Source organism: Trichosurus vulpecula, chromosome 3, assembly GCF_011100635.1.
Source record: "Trichosurus vulpecula isolate mTriVul1 chromosome 3, mTriVul1.pri, whole genome shotgun sequence".
Taxonomy (NCBI): Eukaryota; Metazoa; Chordata; class Mammalia; order Diprotodontia; family Phalangeridae; genus Trichosurus; species Trichosurus vulpecula.
Window position 1 is genome coordinate 165363219 of NC_050575.1, and position 22551 is coordinate 165385769.

Here is a 22551-nt window from a genome sequence, read left to right on the forward strand (position 1 = left end):
CCTATTTAAAAACAATTCTGTTTTAGTATATCCTGGCTTTAAATGAGCCATGGATTCAGATTTAAAATTTTTTAGTTATGCAAAGTTTTCCTAGTTCTTAACTCATTTTTTCTACTAAGTCTTCCTGGTTTATTTGACAGGTTCAAGGGGCTCAAGCCGACTATTATCCTTCTCTCCCGAGGAATTTCCGACGCTGAAAGCAGCTGGCGAGCAGGACAAGGTTGGCAAAGAAAAGGGCGTCTTAGATCTGTCGTATGGGCCAGGACCAAGCCTCCGCCCGCAGAGTAAGTCATTAGGATTCCCTGTATCTGACCACTCATTGAAGCAGCAGTGGTTTTTCTTCATTCTGTCTTTCCATCCTGTCTGAAATTCTGTCCAGTGACCAAAATCGCAAGGGGCCCCGAGGTACCAGTGGAGAAACTGGCATTTACCAGATTCTGTCATCCCTGGGCTGTTCTTGCCTGTTACTTCTCCTGTCATCTTAGTGACAGAGGAGGAAGATTAGTTCAAGAAAGCTAATGGAAAATCTAGAATTACGTGCCCTTTCTGGCATACAGTTGTTAGTTTCTTTGCAGTCGTGGTTTTGATAGGCAAAAGGTTAGTTGATTGGGTCACTGATCCTAGTAATGATCCGTGCCACTATGTCCCTTCCACTTATAGTTAGACTTCTGTCAGTTTTGATTTATTTGTGTTCTCTCCAGGGAGTTGGGAAAGATATGACAGAGGGCCACATTTAAGGATGTGTGACATATCATTCCCTTCCTATTTTAGTCAGAGCACCCAAAAAGAAGCACCTGCTTATTAGGATTTGATTCAAACATTTGGAAGTGGTTTATTCATTTGTCAATTAAAGTGATTAAGCTGCTTTTATTCTCATGTGCCAAATAACCCCCAAACCCTACTCCTTCTCTATCCTCTCATTGAGGTATGGTAGAACTGCTTTCACTTTGAATCAAATGTTTGAACAGTGTAATTAAGTTTGTTTTAAACTGGGGAATTTCTGGACTGGATAACTGGAGGCTTGGATTCCAGTCTCAACTCTGCCATTTAACTACTTTTATAACCTTGGGTACTCAAGCCTCTTTTCTCATTTGTAAAATGAGTGTTGGATTAGAAGAACTGTGAGGTCCTTTCCAGTTCTCACATTTCTCTGATTCCTTGGATTTTCTTACTAACTCAATAGAGGATAAATTGCTGCTATCTCTATCTGCAGTAATCTCAACTACATCTTTCTGGCAAACTCTGTCAGCAGGACCATGAATCAGTGATGGTAACTATACCTATGGTAAATTTGTGCTTAACCTGTACAGGGAGCAATGCATGCCATGACAAGTGGGTTGTGTGGTTATTAGTATTACTGTTACGGGTTTTCTACACACCAGGGTGGAATTCAGGTAGTACTGGCTTAGCAGTGGTTAATGATTGATTAAGACTCAGTAGGAATCAGCAACGTGGTCTGGCTGCCAAAAATATGTTATGTAGTTTTATGATGCATTAATATAAAGGTTTTAAAATTTGTTTTGTTGACTTTTTTTACACGTCGCTGTCACTTCCTAATTACCCTCCCCATACCCTCTACTGTCTTAACAAAGACACACACAGTTAATTCTGCACTTGTGGACTCTTGCCTTTATCCATAGGAAGGAAATCTATTTCTAGTCCCCTGGAAACAAGACCAGTCATTATCCTAATTTGAATTCTTTTCTCTTTTAGTGTTACTTTTATTTCTCTCTTTTTTAAGTTGTGACCAATAATATGCTGTTCTTTTAGTTCTCTTCAACTCTAGATCCTGCCCTAATTCTCTCTTGAGCTCTAACCCTACATCACCAATTAATGACCTATTGGACATTTCAAATTAAATATACCAGAGACATCTCAAACGCACCATGGTCAAAACAGAACTCACCTTTTGCCTAAACCCCTGCCTCTTCTGAACTTCCCTAGTATTGTTGACCCGGGGCATTGTTGAGGTTACCACCATCCTTTTTACTTGGATTTGCAACCAAAGCATTATGCTTGACTCCTTATTCTCCTTTACCCCCATATCAAAGCAGTTGCAATTGTCTCAATATTTCTTTTAATTTAACAACTCTCCTGTGAATCCTCTTCTCTCCTCTCACCTAGCCACCACTTTAGCTTAGGCCCTCATTGTCTCTTGCCTGCACTGTTGCTGTAGCTTCCTGATTGGTGTCCCTTGCCCCATCCCTCTTCCTGTTCTAATCCATCTACCACATGGCTGCCAAAGCGATTTTCCTAAAGTATTCTGACCATGTCATCTCCTCATTCGGTAACTCCAGTGCCGGGGCTTAGCATAGTTCCTGGCAGATAGTAAGTGCTTAATAAATACTTAATGATTGATCAGCCTCCTGTTACCTTTATGATGAAATAGAAACTATCATTTAAAGCTCTTCACAACCTAACCCAATCCTGCCTATTGCTTCTGCCCCCCCGGGTTCCAGCCATATTAGCCTTTGTGCTAATCACCACACAGGACGCTCTCTTTGCCATCTCCATGCCTTTATGGATTAGCCCCTAAGACTGGACTCCTGACTTCTACCTTTTGGGACCCTTGGCTTTGAGACTCAGCTCAAGCATCCCTCCTGACATGAGGCCTTTCTTTGTCTTTGGAGCTCATATGGTGCCTTTCCCTTCATGATTACCTAGTATCTGCCTTTGTATGTTTTATAGTTACCTATATATGCATAAGGTATCTCCTGTTAGGAGTTTGGGATGGAAAAGGCCTGTTTCACTTTTCTGTTTGTCACCCCAATGCCTGATACAGTGCTTGGAACATATTGGCACACAATAAAGGCTCATTGATTCTGCTTTCTTCATTCTGCATAGTTCATTAAAAAATCTTCTTGTCTTTCTCTTAATTTCTCAAGGTCATCATATCTTAAGGTACAATAAACCATTATTTTCATATACCGTGCTTTATTCAGCCATTTCCAAATTGATTAGCAACACCTTTGGTTCTAGTTTTCCCCTACCACAAGGAGTCTTTTATGCATATTTTGGTATTTGTAGGACCTTTCTCTTTGTTTTTGATATTCTTAGAGTATAATGCCCAGCATAGGTACCCTGGATCAGAGGGCATGAACAATTTTGTAACTTTTTATGTAATTTCAATTTATTTTCCAGAATGGTTGAAACAGTTCATAATTTCCCTAACAGTACATTAAATATGACTATCTTTCTACAGTACCAACATTGATATCCTGTCTTTTATCATTTTTGCCAATTTGAAGGGTATGAAACAAAACCTCAGGATTGTTTTAATTTATATTTCTCTTATTAGTAGTGATTAGACCATTTTTTTTTGGCAAATGGCTGTTGATAATTTACATTTCTTCTTTTGAAATGTGTTCTTATTATTTAACTACAAATCAATTAGAGAATGGCTTTTGGTCTTCTATATTTATGTTAGTTCCTGGTGTGTTTTGGATGTTAGACTTTCATCTGATTTCATTTTCATATCTGATATGAAGGCTTTCCTCCATTCAGTAGTTTCTTTTATTCTAGTTACATTGATCTTTGTTAGTACAAAAGCTTTTTAATTTTACAGATTCAAAATTAACCTTTTAGAAAATGTTTACTTTTATTCCTTGTTTGGTTAAGAATTCTCCCCCTAGCCATTGTTATGAAAGGCATTTAGTGAGAACATGATAGCCAGTTTTAAATGGCAGAATTGTTATTTGGAAAAGCAATTAGATTATAACTCAAAAGGACAGAACAAGAACCAATGAGGGTGATATTATAGGGAGGCAGATTGTGGCTTTAATGGAAATTTCTGAAGGGTTACTTTGTGAGGTTGCAAGTTTACTGATCACTGAAATTCAAAAACTAAGTGAATAATTGACTGATGTGTATATTGTAAGCTCCTTAAGGACAGGATTTATTTCATTTTTGTATTTTTATCTCTAGCACCTACCACAGTGCCTGGGATATAGCAAGGGTTTTTTTAATTGATTGGTTTGCTGTTATAAAATAGAGAAGGGGGTATGGAAGGGAATAAGCATTTACGTGACCCCTCCTATGTGCCAGGAATTGTGCTAAACAAATTTACAAATATTATCTCATTTGATCCTCACAACCATCATGAGAGGTAGGTGTTATTAATATTCCCATTTTACAGCTGAGGAAACTAAAGCAGACAGAGGCTAAGTGACTTGCCCAGGGTCTCACAGTTAGTAAGTGTCTGAGGCCAGATTTGAATTCAGGTCTTCCTGACCCCAGGCCTGGTGCCTTATCCATTGCACCACCAGCTGTCTCAAGCTGCCAGTAAAGTAAACTCCTATGACTTAGAAATTTGGATGAGATGTTCAAGTCTTAGATTTTTTCCAGAGATTGATTTTATGACTCTTCTCAGAGATACACAGACATTAGCGCTTCTGTCTCAGACCAAGTGTTTAATGTGGTGTAATGGGAAAGAGTTATATATTTCGAATCAGAGGATCTGAGTTTGAATCCTGTCTTTGCTACCACCTGTAGTCCTTGGACAAGTAACTTATATTTTCTTAAGTCTCAGATTCTTATAAAATATGAGAGTGAGACTGGATGACGACCCCCAAAGTCCGTTCTAGCTCTAAATCCCATGACCTTTACGGGATTGGTTAAGATATGGGAAACCCTATATTTCTGGGACATACATTTCAGTAAACTTTTATGTTGTGGTGCTCTTGACTAGGAGTTATTTAAGAAGAGTCTTTTAGCTCAATTAAATTGTTTTTTGGCCTGTAACTGTATTTCCCAGTAGCTCTCAATGCAAAATTAAATGATGCTATTTGGTGATATTGTGTAACCAAAATATTATAGTAAAATGTTATAGGTTACTGCTTTTTAAAAATTTCAATTACTATTGACCAGAGATTAATTTGTTTTTATACCTGCTTTAACTTATTTGGAGGCTTAGTTCTGTGGGCTTGTGCTGATCTATATGTTTGGACCAGGACCCTGACATTGGGCCATATTTCTCATTTTCTCTTGTCAGATGAAATGCCTTTTAGAGAGGCCCATTTATTCTTGGAGTTCATACTCACGTGATAGATTTCTGCTTGACCACATTCAACTTGATTCCTCAATTTAGATACCTTTTTTTTATGAAAGAGGGGGTCCCTTTGACCTTCATAACCTCATACCGCTCCTTCCCCCTCCCTCCTTTTTGCCCCCTTTTAATTTCCAGATGTGACGAGCTGGAGGGAGGGCGGTGGGCGGAACATAACCTCTGCCACATCTCTGACCGCCTCCCCGACTGAGCCGGGCAGCAAGAACTCAAGTACAGGAGATGGAGCCCCCTCCTCGACATGTACCAGCGATTCTAAGGAGCCTTCTCTCCGCCCGGCTCAGCCTGTCCGAAAAGGGGCTTCACAGTTCATGGGAAATGTATACCACCCACCTACATACCATGACATGCTTCCTGCTTTTGTAAGTCCTAAGCGTGTAAAATTTTTCTTGAAGTTGGATTGTGTCCAGCAGACCTTAGCTCAGATGGCTGAGTCTTTTTCATATTATCCAAAGCCTTTTACCCAGATGTGTAATTTTAGAGGTTTCCACCCTTTTGCATTTTCTTATTATTTTATTATTTCAGCATTGGTTTTTCAGTATAAAAAAAAAAAGTTGGTGTTCCCCAAGACAGAGTCATTCCTATTTTTTAACTTGCAGCAGGAAAGAAATGAAGGGTGGGGGTTAGTACAGTTTTGGGATGATTAATTAGGAAAGCTAAGGGTGCCCTACTATTCTCTTCCTCAGCTGTTCTTTTCTAGGCAAGTCAGATTTGACAAGAATCATCTATTTTGTATAATTATTTGAAAAAGTATTTATCAATATTGTGTTTCAGATGTGTTCACAACAGTCACCAGAGACCCAGGGTACAATGGAACGAGGGTCTTTTCCTCTCCCTCAACTACGCCTAGAACCTCGAGTTCCTTTTAGACAGTACCAGATGAATGACCAAGATGGGTAAGTAAGATTACTGTATTTGATGTGTGGAGACACAAGGCACATGTAATTTTTATTTAAGAGTATAATGAAAAAGATTGTAAGCCAAGTGGGTTATCTTGGGTTTCGATATACTAGTTCTATAATGGACAAGGGACACTGGGTTTTAATTTTAAGTCTTTGGGGAAGTTGTAACAGCATTACGTGTTTTCTCAGGGTGCCAGGAACAATGAATGATGGCCGTTATACTCACACAATGAAATAAAGGGCCTTCTTGCTCTCATATGAAAATAGGTTGAAAGGAGGGCTGCAGGAAATGATTTTAAGCATCACATATACCCTTGAAACTTTAATCATGAGGAATTAAGACAGGAGGAAGAAAACTGTTTATTTTCCTGAAGTCTATGTGACTGGCATATACAGTATCATTATTCATTTTCCCCCTTCCGACAGGAAAGAAAACAGAATAGGAATGTCCCGCCCAACACGCCCCATAAGGCAGCTAGGGGAACGGGCTCCACGACCCACCATTATCAATGCTGAGAATCTCAAAGGGCTTGATGAACTTGATACTGATGCAGATGATGGCTGGGCAGGTATGAACTTCTATTGCTTGGTTGGTTTTCAAATGACTGTTTGGAAAGGTAGGAATAATAGTAATTCACTTGTGTTCCTGGCTTCTTGACGGGGCTACTAAATTTTTGTATCCCTTTTGGCATAAGTTTCCCCTTGGTTTGGAAGTGAGGGGGAAAGGTATAGAGGAGCTTAGAGGGTTTACATTTTATGGCAACAGAACTGGGGTTTCTTATTGGCCATCATACATGAGCAGTTGCCTTTCATGATAGCTCTTGCAGTTGGGTGGGCTTCTTTTCTCTGTGTGAGACGGACTGGGTATTGCATTTCAGAGTAATGGGAAATTTCAGAACATGACTTTATCTGTAGCACTGGTGGTGTTTTGTATTCTTTGTCTTAGCAACTGATTTGAGAGGCCAGCCTTGAGTTCCCTCACCACATTGGAAAGATGTTAAATTTCTCTTCTCGTGTTATTTCCTCCTTGGCCCTCCTGTTGTTATAGGCCTTCATGATGAAGTGGATTACTCAGAGAAACTGAAATTCAGTGAAGATGAGGAAGAGGAGGAGGCTCTTAAGGATGGAAGACAGAAGTGGTAAGAAGTCTCTGCTTGGTCTGGTTTCTCTAATAGCAGCTGTCTAGACTTGAGGATATTTAAAATAAACTTTAGGTGCTACTATAATGCCTCATCATGTCACTAAACCATAAACTCTGACAAGTTCTTTTATTTTGGAAAGACTTCCACAGGTCTAGCAATACTCCATGTTTTGTTTTTTGAGAACCAACCTGTATGGTAAAGTATGGTGAAAAGACCTGGTGAAAAGTATGGTGCATCACCATTGGAATTGAATTCTTTGACTGCCACAGCCAGTGAAGCAGAAAAATTCAAAATGGCTGATCTTGACATTTTCACAGGAAACAGAATCAGAAGGAAAAAGGAAGATGCCGCTAAATGTAGGTTCTTCTTAGGAAATCTATAGAGGAAAGATATCAGTAAAAAGACCAAAAGATCTTGAAACTTCCTCATCCAGAAAACACTCAATGTCCTTGCCGTATAGAGGGATGCTGGCCAAGTGCAACATTGTATTAGAATATAGAAACTCACCCATAAGAGCCTAAAGAGAAGGATGGCAGAAGATAATGAGTAGTATTGACTCATAAAACAGTGAGAAAAGCTTAATGCAAAACACACCCCAAGGTCACTTAAGAATAAAATTGTGCAAGTATGGTGACAGAGATGAAACACAGATGTCCTATAAATATCTTAAAACTGAATTTACTCTCTTTCTCTCCAGTCCTTGTCTTCATAACTCTCCTCTCACTGTTGAAGTCACCACCATCCCTTCACTCCTACAGGCTAGAAACCTTAGGGGTCATCTTCGATGCCTCATTCTCACCCCACCCCAATCGTTGTCAATGCCTGTCAACATTATATTCGCAACATTTCTAGTATGTGTCTCCTTCTCTCCTCTAACACTGCTATCACTCTAGTGCAGGCCCTCATTACCTCACATCTGAACTATCACAATAGCTTGTTCATTGTTCTCCTTCCCTCAAGTCTCTCCCCACAGCAATCCATCCTTCACTCAGCCATGAGAGATTGATCTTCTTTAAGTATAGGTCTGACTATGTCGCACATTTCCTGGTCTATAGGTCTGACCATGTTGCAAATTTCCCTGTCCACCATTCCATAAACTCTCATGGATCCCTATCACTTCTAGGATTAGGTTTAAAATCCTTGGAGTTCAAAGCCCTTTCTGTCTCTTCAGTCTTCTTCCACCTCACTCCCCTCTACATAGTCTACTGTGTAGCGACACTGGGCCCCTTGTTATACTACATACTCCATCTCCCAACTTTGGGCATTTACGTTTGCTGCCCCCTACTCACTCTCCCTCATCTCCCTCTAGAGACTTCTGGCTTCCTTCAGGTATCAGTTAAAGTCCCACCTTCTGCAAGAAGCCATTCTTGATCCCCCCCTTAATGCTAGTGCCTTCCCTATGTTGATATTTCCTCCAGTTTATCCTACATGTATTTTATTAGTACATAATTGTGTTCATGTTGTCTTCCCATTAGCAGCTGAGCTCCTTAAGAACAGGGATTGTCTCTTGCCTTTCTTTGTATCCCCAGTACTTAGCACAGCCTGTGGCATATAGTAGGTGCTTAATAAGTGCTTAGTGACAGAATGACATAGAAAAGATCCATATCTTTGTAACTTCACTGTCAAGTATGGTGGAGCCATCTGTCTCTCCTGAACTTGCTCATTCATGCTCACGTACCAGAACCTTTCTGTTTACCCAGATTCTCAATCTCTTTGTCTCTTTTCCTCTTTTCTCAACCCTCTTTCTCAGTCATCAGTCAGCATATCTTGTTGCTTTACCTTCACAAATACTACTTTTGTTCATCCTAAATCTCCCTAGTTCTATAGCCCTAACGCTCGTTCAGGGTCTTCTGGCCTCTTTTCTGGATAGTTGTTGCTGTAGCCTCCTAATTGTTCCTTATGCTTTCAGTCTCCCTTTCCCAATCCATCCTTCACAGATGCCAGATAGGAATTCCTAAAACGAAAGATCTGACAGCATCAATTCTTACTCCAAAACTCTTATATTTATTCACTGTTGTTCAGTCATGTCTGAGTCTTTGTTGACCCCATTTGGAGTTTTCTTGGTAAAGATACTGGAGTGGTTTGCCATTCCTTCTCCAACTCGTTTTACAGACGAGGAAACTAAGGCAAACAGTGTTAAATGACTGAGGAAATATCTGAGGCTGGATTTGAATTCAGATCTTCCTGATTTCTCTGTCCACCGCACTGCCTTGCTGAGTAGATCCCTATTGCCCCTAGAATAAAATATAAAATCGTCAGCCTGGCATTGAAAGCTCTCCAAAATCAGGTTCCCACCTACCTTTCCAGTTTTATTTTATTAATCTTCTTCATCCCATCTTTTTTTAGTCTAACTAGCCTCCTACATAGTATAGTTCCCATGCATCACACCTTTTTCCATGCTTTGGCACTAGTATAATTCTCTCTGCACCCCCAGTTAATTATTAGTGTTCTCTCTTCCTTTCTTATTTTCTCTTCTCTCTCTAAATTTCTTAGTATTTTCTTTATATTGATTTAGTTGTATGCATGTTGGTTTCCCTCAGTAGAATAGAAGGTCTTTTAGGGCAGGGTTTTTGTATCCTAAGTACTTTCACATTTAGTAGGCTTTTAATAAATGTTGGTTGACTTAAATAAAAATTTAGTCTTAGATCAGCTACTGGAGGAACTGGAAATGACATTGCAGAAAACAAAAAAGAGATACAGTTCATATACATGGGTTGTTCATGCTGGAGGTAACTCAATTGGAGGGCATGTGGGTGTGGGAGGGAGGGGAGGATATTTAAGATTTTCTTTTTTTTTTTTAAGATTTTCTTGTTACTAAAGAAAACGAGCCATGAGAATTTCAATAACTAGACTCATCTGTCTACTTTCTATGCAAAATTTTTAATAGAATAGGCCATACATATTTCAAAGGTACTGACTGAAAGGTGTAGAGAACACAAGATACCACTGTACTTACTGTTAATTGACTGTAAAAAGTATGTGATTCGATAGAGTAAAACCACTACCTTAAAGACTAGTTTTCAACAAAGTGTCTCCCATTTATGTCAGAATCATACAAAATGTTAACATGAAAAATGTCAAACTCTCTCAATTGTTAATGTCAATTGAGGCATAAAACTGAGAGATGGAATACCCAACAGAGGTGAACACTACTGTCATGGAGATGGTCCAGCTCAGAGTCTAGGTTGAAGGATTCCCTCCCTGAAGAGTGTCAAGTCTCCTAAGGTGATTCTGTTTAGGAATGACACCATATTGATTGCATCAAAGCCAGAACATGCAGAAATTCCTAAACAAAACCCGAGATTTTGGCCTAACTACACACATAAGAATTTCTAAGTGGATTTAGAGTGTTCATTGTCCACTGTGCAACCTGTGGTGTCCCTCACACAGTACTGGTATGGGATACAGGCACTGCAGAGGGAGGGTGAACTGGGTCCATGGTCGGAGAGGAGAAACATGATGAGGGAGAAGGAGCAGAAGTGTGGGCTGGATTGTCAGGTAGCAGTTTCTACCTGTCACATCTTCTTTGGGGAATTTCCCAGTTTTTTAAAGAATTTCAAACCTGTCCTAGAAACAAAGGCCTCCCTTTTTAATGTCAGTTTTCTTCTAGCTCCCTCAGTTCCCAATTTTCATACACACCCCTCTCTCTAGCCCTTTCCCCACCCATTGTGGATTGAAGATATATAATACATATGAAATCCTGCAAAACATTTCCACATTAGATATGTCATAGGGGGAAGAAAGCAAGAAAACTAAAGAAGAAAATACTCTTTAGTTTGTACTCAGAGTCCATAGTTCTCTCTCTAGAATACTTTGGAACTCTCATGGATCTTTGTATTGATCACAGTTAGCTCCTTGTTTTGTAAAGACTTAGGTGAATCACGTACTGAGGTTGGGAATCAGGATCCTATGGCTCTGATGTCAGACTCAAATAGAAATGCAGCCCTCAAGGCTGCATAGTGACTTAGAAAATCACACATTAACATTAGCTAGGTTGGTATTTTTTTTAATTTGTTAAACATTTCCTAATTGCTTTTTAATATAATTTGACTACACCAGAGTTTTCATCCTCTGCCCTATAGCAACTTGATGTCCCATTCTATTACTCTTTTGTTTTTATCTTAAAATCTGTGGAAGAAAATAATTACCTATTTGTAAATATTTAGACTGATTTCTAGATCTAAAGCAAACTGTCTTCAACTAGGAAATACTCTGTTATAATCGAAAGAATCGTAGATTAGTAGATTTAGAATCAGAGGACCTTGTTTGAATCATAGCTCTTCCGTTTGCTACCTTTATCATTTTAGATAAGTCAGTTAACCTCTCCAAACACGTTTGCTCATCTTTAAAATAAAAGATGTTGGATTTGATCTCTAAAGTCCTTTCTACCTTTAAATTCTATGATATGATTTCTGTGGCTTTTAAATAGAAGTCTAATTACATGTGAGTAATCTTCTTTATTCATACTAGACTTTAGCTTTTCTCCTTCATTATGGCCTGGTGATGTTAATGACTTTGTAGGGGGTTGTTGGACTTCTCAGATGAAGCTGGTTAGAAGGACCAGAATTTCTTTAAAATGGTCTTAAAAGGAATTTTGTTATAGGAACAATTGGGATCCAAGAAGACAGCGACAGTTGTCCCTGAGTTCTGCAGACAGTGCTGATGTCAAGCATACCCTGGATGAAGGAAAGAACTGGGGTGAATCTATGGGCATATCTCGGGCCATCCGTAAGGTGCTAGAGCCTCAACCACCTTCTAGGAAGCTGAATAGTTGGACCCCAACCCCTGATTATCAGGTATGTTGGATGTATGTGAGGTCTATGCCTTAGCATTCAGGTGGAAAAATATAAAGTTCCATTGATTAGGACAAGAATCATAGTTTACCACATTGGTAGTCCCAAGACAATAACTAAACAGGGCATTTAACTAATCATAGGGTATAGTATTTCCACTGAATTCTATATGTATGTCCCTAAAAAGTATATAAATTGTATCATTTTTTTATGTCCCTGGGAAATGGCTATTTAAAAGAATCCTGTTGTAAATATTTTTATAAAATGGATAATTGTGGCTTATTTTATCCTATGTTTAAGTCTAGATTTGATTATATTTTATTAGCTTCAAATGAGTGGCTCATTAACAATTTGAATATAAGGCATATAAGAGAAGGTTTATATTTAACCTGCAGTATTCTGTGAATCATAATAACTACTGTTGCTTTAACATTTTCAGTATGGCTTTACATGTATCCTTGGAGCTTTATAAAAACCCTCGGAGTTAGGTATTGTCCTCATTTTATAGATTAAATGGAATAGGTATCTTTTAGGTAATTAATATGACCATTCAAGTAATACTTCTTTTTTTTCCCACTAGAATAGGGACTGGGCCTGTGATTTCATGTATAGTGAACTTCTGAGGAAGGAAATTCCTTCTTTTTTTTTTGGAGGGAGGACAAGGCAGGGCAATTGGGGTTGAGTAATTTGTCCAAGATCACACAGTTAATAAGTGTGCCAAGTGTGTCTGAGGTCGGATATGACCTCAGGTCCTCCTGACTCCAGGGCCGGTGCCCTACTCACTGTACCACCTAGCTGCCCCTCAAGTAATACTTCTTGCCAAATCTGTGATGTGGTGAATATCTCAGTCCAGGTATTGTCAGAATATGCAAAATAATAACCATTTTTTCTTTGTATTGTGAGCCCTGATGGGTCAGTAAATTGCCCTTCACCGACTAAACTTTGTAACCCATTTGCAATCCAGCATCTTCAAAGGGAAATCTTCAGGTTTTCCTATTTTATCTTCAGTACTCAAAGTAATTATCATAGTTTGGTGAGGGTTGCAGTTTCTTTTGATAAATTAGGTAGGAATCACTTTAATTTTTGTATGAATGAAAATGAATTTTATCATTTCACTATGGAGTTGTATACTTGGAGGATTATCCATTTTTTAAAGGGCTGGAGGAATTGAGTAGTTACTTAAAGAGTGGTGAAGGTGTGGAACCATGGCCCTGTGCTCTAGTAGTCTAAGCCTACTGATGTCTGGATTTGTGACCTGTGGCTCTTTTTGCCTTGGAAAGTGACTTGGGAAGCATAGGGCACAACCTTTGTTGGGCTAAGACTTGTGATTTCTGTTGTCTTTTGAAGTGGTATCTCATCATAGGTTCTCTTGTTTTGGTAGAAGCCTTCAATAAATAACATGCTTCGGCAACAGTCTGTGGAAGACAAAGAGGACAAGCTGCCCCCACGGCAGAAGTTTGTACCCTCGGAAATCTCTGAGGCTGTGGAGAGAGCCCGAAGACGCCGGGAGGAAGAGGAGCGTCGAGCTCGGGAGGAGAGATTGGCTGCCTGTGCTGCCAAGCTCAAACAGTTAGATCAGAAGTGCAAGCAAGCCCAAAAGGCCAGTGAAGCACAGAAACACCCAGACAGTGAAGCCCCCCGATCCCCAGCCACGGAGAAAAGTCCCCCGCAGGAGAATGGCCAGGCTTTCCACAAAGGTACGAACTGTTGTTCCTCAGGTATGTAACTCCAAACAGCCTCATCACTCATCGGGTAAATCCATGGGGTTGGCAAATGATATAATACTTTTATAATTACATAGCAACATTCTGTGACAACCCTGGAGTGTATTATAAGCACTACCTTTGTGTCATAACATTGTTTCAACAAAGTTTGGGTGAAGTTTAGCTAAGGCTTATTTTCTGGTGGCTTTTTTTTAAATTGGAAAAACCATTGGCCTGAGAATTAAACTTGCTTAGAGTTGCGTGGCTTATTAGTAGAGATAGGCAAAATTGAGACTTGCTCTTTGATTTGATGCCGCTGCTCTGACCAGGCTGGGAATTTTCTCTGTGTGTCCTTTGGCTCTGAAGGTAGCTGCTTTGTTTTTGGAAGAGGATTGTTCCTTAGCAATCACTGTCTATAGCTGGAGCAAAGGGAAAGGCATTTTAGGGGCCAAATGAGTGTTGTTTAGTCCTGAACCTAAAAGCTGAAAGATTATGTGAGTACTCTTGTGCAGTTAAGTTCTTCCTAATTTATTAAAGTCATGTGTCATAAAATTTCTTTCTTCCCTTAATGACCTCAGCTAAAAAGAGGGAACAATGTATGAGGACAACACAATGTGAATGTTGAAGGATGATGCCTGGTGTCCCATTTTCAGTGCTTTTGTGAAGTGATGGTATATATTCCTTCTATGTTTTGCTCTACAGCAACACCTGAGTTACATGCCCAGGAATCTCCTGCTACTTATAATGAAGAAGAGTCAGCTATCCCTCATGCTGTGACCCAGAGCAGCAGTGATGAGGAGCTCAGAGAATCTGCATCTCCTGCACAAGAATTCAACAAATACCAAAAATCACTTCCCCCTAGATTTCAACGCCAACAACAACAGCAACAGGTAAAGACAGTAAATGTTTAAAAGGATCCTCCAAAACAAAACAAAGTGGTGATTTAACTTTATCCTTGCCAATCAGTAATTTTAAGAGTTGGGCAATTAAAATGGGGACATTGGTAGCTCATTCTATAGCTATTACTTATTAAAAACAAGGAAGACTTTTTTTTTTAAGTTTTTCCACACTTTTATTTTTTTTTGTTTTTTTTTTTTTTGTTTTTTTTTTTTGCAGTAATGTTGTCCTTGTATAAATTATTCTCCTGATCCTGCTCACTTTGCTTTTTGGCAGATCATTTTTATTATTATTATTTATTTCTTTAATATTTTAATTTTCTGCATTGATTTCCACAGGAGTTTCTGACCCCCACTCCAAGATGGCATATATTCTGTTTGCCCCATTCCCCAATCCTCCCTTCCTTCTGTCACCCCACTCCCCCCATCCCCTTTTCCCTTACTTTCTTGTAGGGCAAGATAGATTTCTATGCCCCATTGCCTGTATATCTTATTTTTTAGTTGCATGCAAAACAACTTTTTATTTTTGAACATTTGCTTTTAAAACTTTGAGTTACAAATTCTTTCCCCTCTTCCCTCCCCCACCCACCCTCCCTAAGAAGGCAAGCAATTCAACATAGGCCGCATGTGTATCATTATGCAAAACCCTTCCACAATACTCAAGTATTATGAAAGACTGACTATATTTTACTCCTTCCTATCCTATCCCCCTTTATTCAATTTTCAACCTTGACCCTGTCCCTTTTCAAAAATGTGTGCTTTTGATTACCTCCTTCCCCTATCTGCCCTCCCTTCTGTTGTCCCCTCTTTTTTATCTCCTTCCTCCTTCTTTTCTGGATCTGTTTTCCAGGTCAGTGTTTTTTCCAATGAGGTATTTCACATTGTCTTCCATTTTTCATTCCTTTGGTTCTGTTTTATCATATCTTGATTTCTCATAGTCATTAGCTTCCACTTGCTCCAATCTAATTTTTAAGGTAGTATTTTCTTCAGTGGTCTTTTGGACCTCCTTTTCCATTTGGGTAAGTCTGCGTTTCAAGGCAGAATTTTCTCCTCTTTGGATTTTTGGAGCTCTTTTGCCATTTGAGTTAGTCTGTTTTTTAAGGTGTTATTTTCTTCAGTATGTTTTTGGGTCTCCTTTAGCAAGTCATTGACTTGTTTTTCATGGTTTTCTTGCATCACTCTCATTTCTCTTCCCAGTTTTTCCTCTACTTCCCTAACTTGCTTTTCCAAATCCTTTTTGAGCTCTTCCATGGCCTGAGACCAGTTCATGTTTTTCTTGGAGGCTTTTGATGTAGGCTCTTTGACTTTGTTGACCTCTTCTGGCTGTATGTTTTGGTCTTCTTTGTCACCAAAGAAAGATTCTAAAGTCTGAGTCTGAATCTGAGACCATTTTAGCTGCCTGTTCATGTTCCCAGCCAACTACTTGACCCTTGAGCTTTTTGTTGGGGTATGACTGCTTATAGAGTATAGAGGCTTGAGGGGCTGCGCTGTTGTTTTCAGAGCTATTTCTACACAGCAAGCTCTGCCATAGCAGCACTACTCCTCCCCCAAGAACCACCAACCTGGACCGTGACTCAGATCTAAGCAGGCTCTGCACTCCTGCTCTGATCCACCACTTAATTCCTCCCACCAGGTGGGCCTGGGACTGGAAGCAACTACACCTGTAACTCTGGAAGCAGCCTCAGAGCTGCACCACCTCTGCTGCCCCTGGGTGGTGGCTGACCAGGAACTCCTTTCACTCCGACCCTGCAGCTTTTCCCACTAACCTTCTCTGTTGTCTTTGGTGTTTGTGGGTTGAGAAGTCTGGTAACTGCCATACCCACTGATTCAGGGTGCTACGGCCTGTTCCGCCTGGCTCCCAGTCTGGTTGGTCCAGGCGCGGCCTAGGCTGGGCTCTGCTCCGCTCCACTTCCAGCACGGTGAGATAGACCTTACCCAGCAACTTTCCAGGCTGTCCTGGGCTGGAGCCCTGCTTCCCTCTGCTATTTTGTGGGTTCTACAGTTCTAGAATTTGTTGAGAGCTATTTTTATAGGTGTTTGGAGGGTTCTGGGGGAGAGCTTTAGGCAAGTCCCTTCTTTCTAGCTGCCATCTTGGCTCCACCCCCAGGAAGACTCTTTGTTTCTAGAAAGAAACTCTTGGTCTTTCTTTTGTTTTCCTGGTAGTTACAAGGCAATGTACTTGGCTAGCAGTATATAAATCAGTGTACTTTAGGCCCTGAAGAACACTTCTTGTGTCAAAGTAGCATCCTTTGGGTGACTAAAGCTCCATGTTAGGAATGCCTTGGATCTTTTGGTCATCACTGTCTCCACTTCCCTTTAGTGTCCACACCCCAAACTATACTCCATTCTGCTTGGAAGTTTTTAGGACTCTTGGAGTAACCATAGAACTTTAAACCCAAAGGCTTCGGGAGCTTCCAGATGAACCCTATGCTTTCTACAGGAACAGTTAACTTCTTGGGCTTTTTTTTTTTTTTGTGCTTTTCTTAGACTGGGAATTTAGTAAGGCACATTCATGAAGTAAGGTGTCTCAGTACTGATGGAAGTATTTTGGATAACTTCATTTAAATAGCACATTAGTAACAGTGACTGAAGTTAACTCTTAACTGAGAGGTGGAATGGACCAGCACCAGGCTGAAAGTGCTAAACAGGCAAACTAGAAGAAACCAGTAGACAAGCTGTGTGCTCGGCTCCTCCGCTGACAGTTGAGGTTTGAACATGAGGACCTCTGCTGAGTTCTCATGTCTTGCTTCTATTTTTGAAAGAAGGAAAATAGCCATCATGTTTCTCCTACAGATATTTCATTAACCAGTTGCCAAATTGCCCTAGAGAGTAGATTTTGCTAGAGCATCCAGGATCTTTTGATATGCTACATTTATTGAGTATTTGCAGGATACACTATTTATGCATATTGACCCTCAGCCAGCTTCTTTTCCATATGGAATCTACTGTACCCTCACAGAATATTAGCAGGCAGATTAGATGGCCTTTTCTGTTTTTACTTGAGGAGGTTTATGTTGAATAATGTTGCATTAACATGTGTCCTACTAGCAAGGATATGTGTGTTGAATTGATTTTTTTCAACAAAACCATTAAACTGTTGGGCTTATGGAACAAAGTAGGGTAAGGGAGAAGTAAGCTCTCTCTAGGGTAAATTCCTTGATTTTTCACTTTACATTGATTTTGTAGAAAGGATGGATAGTGATCAGTTCCAGACATTAGATTGCATTGAATAGAAACTACCTGTGTTGTACTGCAGCAAAATGTCTATTTCGATGGTTTGATGACATAAAGTAATTTTCACTTTGGGAAGTTTTTATGTCCAAATAAATTGTGACCAGATACAAGAGCCTGAGGCCAAGTCCATAAAGGCTAGCGCTCCTGGGTTTCGGTTCTCCAGTAGTTATTTCCTGCTTTTATTTTCCTGTTCCATATGAGATGCTGCTTTGTTTAGTTCTTAATCTCTCAAAACTGTGGCATCTGTTTGATCAAAGCTGGAAGAACATGCCTGTGGGTGGGTGCTTCCAGTTTCTGATGTCTTGTACCTTACCAAATCCATTCTCCATCTTGATTAGGAACAGCTGTACAAGTTGCAGCACTGGCAGCAGCAGCAGCAGGTCTATCCTCCACCTTCCCATTCCCACCCTCAGCGTACCTTTTACCCACATCACCCTCAGATGTTGGGATTTGATCCTCGTTGGATGATGATGCCCCCTTACATGGATCCACGAATACCTCCAGCTCGAACCCCTGTTGACTTTTATCCTTCAGCTCTACATCCTTCAGGTAAGAGCTTTCCAATTGTGAGCTAACCCAGTATTATTCAACTGGCCAGATTCTTTTAGCATTTTAAAAAAGTAACATTCTCCCCTTGTTCACCTGTAGGTTTTAAGTGTGGGGCAGGAGGGGGTAGGAGTGGGACACAAGTTTATATTCCTAGAACTTCTTTTTACATATGTTCTTAGAACTAAAAGACCTTTGAAGGTTGTCTTGTCTGACCCAAATCTGACTAATGAGGAACTTCAGCTCCCACAAAGTTAAATGATATAACCAAAATTGATCAGTGTATTTCATCTTAATCCATGATTTTATCTTAATTTACTTAGGTAGAGTAACAAAAAAATCTCATCTTTTCTTTCTCCCTGCTAATTTCCTGAAGCTATGGAAGCCTTGTGACTAATTGAAGCTCCTGCAAGTTTCTAGAACCTTTTACCTTTGTGACAAACAATGGCTAGATATAGAGCCTGTGAAATATCAAAATGGCATATAGTTTACCCTGGGCAGGCTTCTGAGACCTTAATTCATTTTCCTTAGCTTTATAGTAGCAAAAGACCCCTAATATGGGACTTTACTATAGTTCTCCATCATAAAGCCATCTCATTTCTTTAAAAGTTATTTCTGATGTATTACAGATATAAGCTTTGTAGATTGGTAACTGATGAGTGGCAACATTCCAGTTCATTTTCCCATTTTTCTGTTTCTTGAATGTTCTCTCCAGTCAGCTCATAGGTTTCCATATCCACCTCCTTTTTCTGCTTTAGGGAAAAGATTGCACTGTTCCCCACTGTGCAGCTGGATTCTTAATAAGATTATAGTTATCAGTTCTTTGCTATCTTTAGGAATGATGAAACCAATGATGCCACAGGACTCCATCAGTGGGACTGGCTGTCACTCTGAGGAACAGAACTGTCCACCCCCAGTCCAAGAAAGGAAATCGACTTCAATGGAGCCTGCTCCTGTGTGGAGCCAAGAGAGCTATGTGACAATTCAAAACAAAGGGTACTCTCTCCCAAACCCAAAGCAAAATGACCCAGCTTTGACAGTTGAAGGAGTACATGCCAGGTGAGAGGACATGTGATGCTACTGACCTATGACTGATTAATTGAGGAGGAGTCTACAAGTCCCTGCTTACAAGATGAAAGTGAGGGTTCAGTGAAAGAGATGCTAGTTAGGTGAAGGGGTACATTAGACCTCTTTATGTGCACTTAGGAGAAAAAGGGTGAGACAGGGCTTTTGGACATGTGCATTTTTCTTTGGATGCTTCTTTGTGAGAAAGTTCAAACTGCTGGCAGAATTGAAAGCCAATAAAGAATTCTTGATAACTAAAGTGAAGCAGTAATAGGTACTGCCTTATTCTCATGCAATAGAACGTCAAGACCTTCTTTTCACAGTGGGTGGGTCAAGGCTGCTAGTTGTTAAAGTAGAGGAAATTAATGCTGATTACCTAGTGGACTCAGAATTCAGCATACCATTGCTTTCCCCCAAGTTCATTCTGTTTCCAGGATGATATATTGTGTATCCCAGGGTTATGAATTCCTCAGTGTTGTGTACTCTAAAGACAGTGACAGACAAATTAGTCAGACAGTCTGACTTGTGGGTTTGTGATTGCTTTTTTTAAAGATAGAGAATTATCTTGATGCTTGAAATTTAAAACACCCAACTTTTTCCCTCCTGAAGCCAGATTCGAATCACATTTACTTTTTTTTTTTTCTGGTTCCTTTTCAGGAATGAAAGCTCTTACTCTCCCTCAGCTGGAAGGTCAGGAGGTATAAGTGCCCAGCACGATCTCTTTGAGGAGAGAGGGGATGAGTACTTGAATGCTTTCGACAAGAAGGCCCAAACAGACTTTGACAGCTGTCTCTCATCACAAAGAATAAGCCAGGAGCTTTTATTTTCACCCCAGGAAAATGTGCAGGAGGTAGTTGCTTCTGGGGTTCACCACACAAACCTCAGGTGCTCCCCCTTAGAGTCTGACTTTGTCCCAGGTGATAAAAAACCAGAATATAGCAACTGGGATGTTGGACATCAGCAGAAGCCCCATGACACAGCTAACAATCTAGAAGAAGAGGCTCCTAAGGAGGAGCAGTCCTTCAGCTCTGACCCATGGAAAAAGGAGGGGAGTGTCTGCAAACAGCCTGCCTCAGAGACAGAATGGGTCCCTGAGAACCGAAACACTAACAACCAGCAACAGGAACAAATCGGGAGGACCCGGAGATCTGGTCCTATTAAGAAACCGGTCTTGAAGGCTCTCAAGGTTGAAGAAAAGGAAAAGGAACTGGAAAAAATTAAGCAGGAAGTGGGGGAAGATAAATTCCATCTAGCCAAAGAGAAGGAGCCACTCAAAGCTGAGAATGATGGGACTGATGAGGGAAACCCTACATCGGTCAACTCTTCACATTCCCTGCTGGCTCAGAAGGGCTCCTCCCAAACTAGCACCGGCCATGAGACTGAGAAGTTGGAGGAAGAAGAGAAACCTGATAAGGCCTGGGAGACCAAGGTGTCAAGGGAGTCCAATGATCTTCCTCCAACAAAGAGGAATAATTGGATTTTTATAGATGAAGAACAAGCCTTTGGAGGCCGAGGTCAGAATAGAGGCCGTGGCAGAGGTTTCAGAGAATTCACTTTCCGAGGTCGGGGTACTGGTGGAAGTAGTGGCAGTGTTTGTGGTAGTGGTGGTATCATTGGTGGGAGAGGAATATATAATAACCAAAGAAGTACCCGAGGGAGGAGTCTCCGTGAGTTCAATCAATCTGAAGACTTCCCTAGAGGCAAACCCCGACGCAGAATTGCCAGTGAGACTCACAGTGAGGGCTCTGAATATGAAGAACTTCCTAAACGGCGCCGTCAGAGGGGATCAGATAATGGGAATGAAGGCTCCCATCTGGAAAGAGAGGAGAGTGAGCTGAAGAAAGGTGATTACAAAGATTCCTGGCGATCTAACAAGATCTATTCAGATGACCACGGTAGTCTGGATGCTAAGAACAGAGCCCCTCGAGCTTTTGGCCGAGCGCTACCCCCAAGGCTGAGTAACTCTGGGTATGGAAGGAGAAGCTTTGTGCCAAAGGAATCATCCCATTGGCAGGGCAAAAATACTGGAGGCTCTTGGCAAGAATACAACAATGGTATGTCTTCAGATACTTTTGGGGCTCGACGACAAACAGATCGAGACTATATCCAAGATAATTACAAACATTCTGATTCATTCAGTGGAAGAGGCTTTGAAGACAGTCGCCTGGATGATAAGAGATCCTTTTTCCAGGATGATTATGCAGATTCTGAAAATGTGGAAAACCGGCCCTTCCGGAGACGGCGGCCCCCCAGGCAAGACAAACCTCCTCGATTTAGGCGCCTCCGACAAGAACGAGAGTCCTTAGGCCAGTGGGGTACAGATGAGGGATCAAACTTACTTTCTTCTGGTCAATGGCCAGGAAGACCAAAGTTGGTTCTGGCAGAGAAAAGCAACCTATCCGGCCGGAGAACCCCTGAACTCTCCTACCAGAATTCTTCTGATCATGCCAACGAAGAGTGGGAGACAGCATCTGAGAGCAGTGACTTCAGTGAAAGGCGTGAGCGGCGGGAAGGTGGAACAACTGAGGCTGATCCCCAGCTGGATAGTAGCTTGTCTGGGACCAGTTTGGGTGAAAAGAGAGAGTTGGCCAAACGGAGCTTCTCTAGCCAGAGACCCCTAGTGGACAGGCAGAGCCGCAAGATGGAACCTGGAGGGTTTGGAGAGAAATCTGTAAGACAAGGAAGCAACGGATCTGCTACCCGCTATGAGACCCAACAGAATGGGACACCTTTGAAAGCCAAAAGGTAACGACACAAAATCCCTGTTTGTTTTTTCATTTTTTTAAAATACAAAGAAACACGTAGAGCTTCATACATAAAGGTAGATATATATCTCTCTCTGTCACATATCTGACACATGTGTCAGATGCTCCCTCAGTCTAAAGTTGCATACCAGAAAGGTTAACTGCTGAGATCACTGTTAATGGTGTTTTTTTCTCCATCAACCATAAGCAATGATGTTTTCTGTTGTTATTGTTGTGACTTTAAAGCACACACACACACACACACACACACACACACACACACACACACACACGTATCTTCTTGTGGCTCTGAAGATAAAAGTAAAGGACTGCCTTACATCTGGCCTGTATACTAGAAAGTCTAGCATCCTTCATGGTTTCATAAGCCCTGCCCAGGGGATCACTGCAAGGAAAGCAATTTTTCTTTGCAACAAGATAATAAACAATAACTCGTTTACCAGATT

General features: G+C 40.7%; 1 protein-coding gene across 8 annotated transcripts in view; it reads left to right on the forward strand.

Annotated features, from left to right (window-relative positions):
- Positions 1-22551, forward strand: part of PRRC2B (proline rich coiled-coil 2B) — a 106273-nt gene that overhangs the window by 62908 nt on the left and 20814 nt on the right. For all 8 annotated transcript variants that reach the window (XM_036751747.1, XM_036751749.1, XM_036751748.1 and 5 more), the window contains exons 6-16: positions 141-284; positions 5183-5424; positions 5837-5958; positions 6391-6533; positions 7013-7103; positions 11710-11902; positions 13281-13596; positions 14305-14492; positions 18071-18281; positions 19115-19337; positions 20001-22088. In XM_036751747.1, the coding sequence (XP_036607642.1) occupies positions 141-284; positions 5183-5424; positions 5837-5958; positions 6391-6533; positions 7013-7103; positions 11710-11902; positions 13281-13596; positions 14305-14492; positions 18071-18281; positions 19115-19337; positions 20001-22088 (3961 nt within the window). The remainder of the gene's footprint in view (positions 1-140; positions 285-5182; positions 5425-5836; positions 5959-6390; positions 6534-7012; positions 7104-11709; positions 11903-13280; positions 13597-14304; positions 14493-18070; positions 18282-19114; positions 19338-20000; positions 22089-22551) is intronic.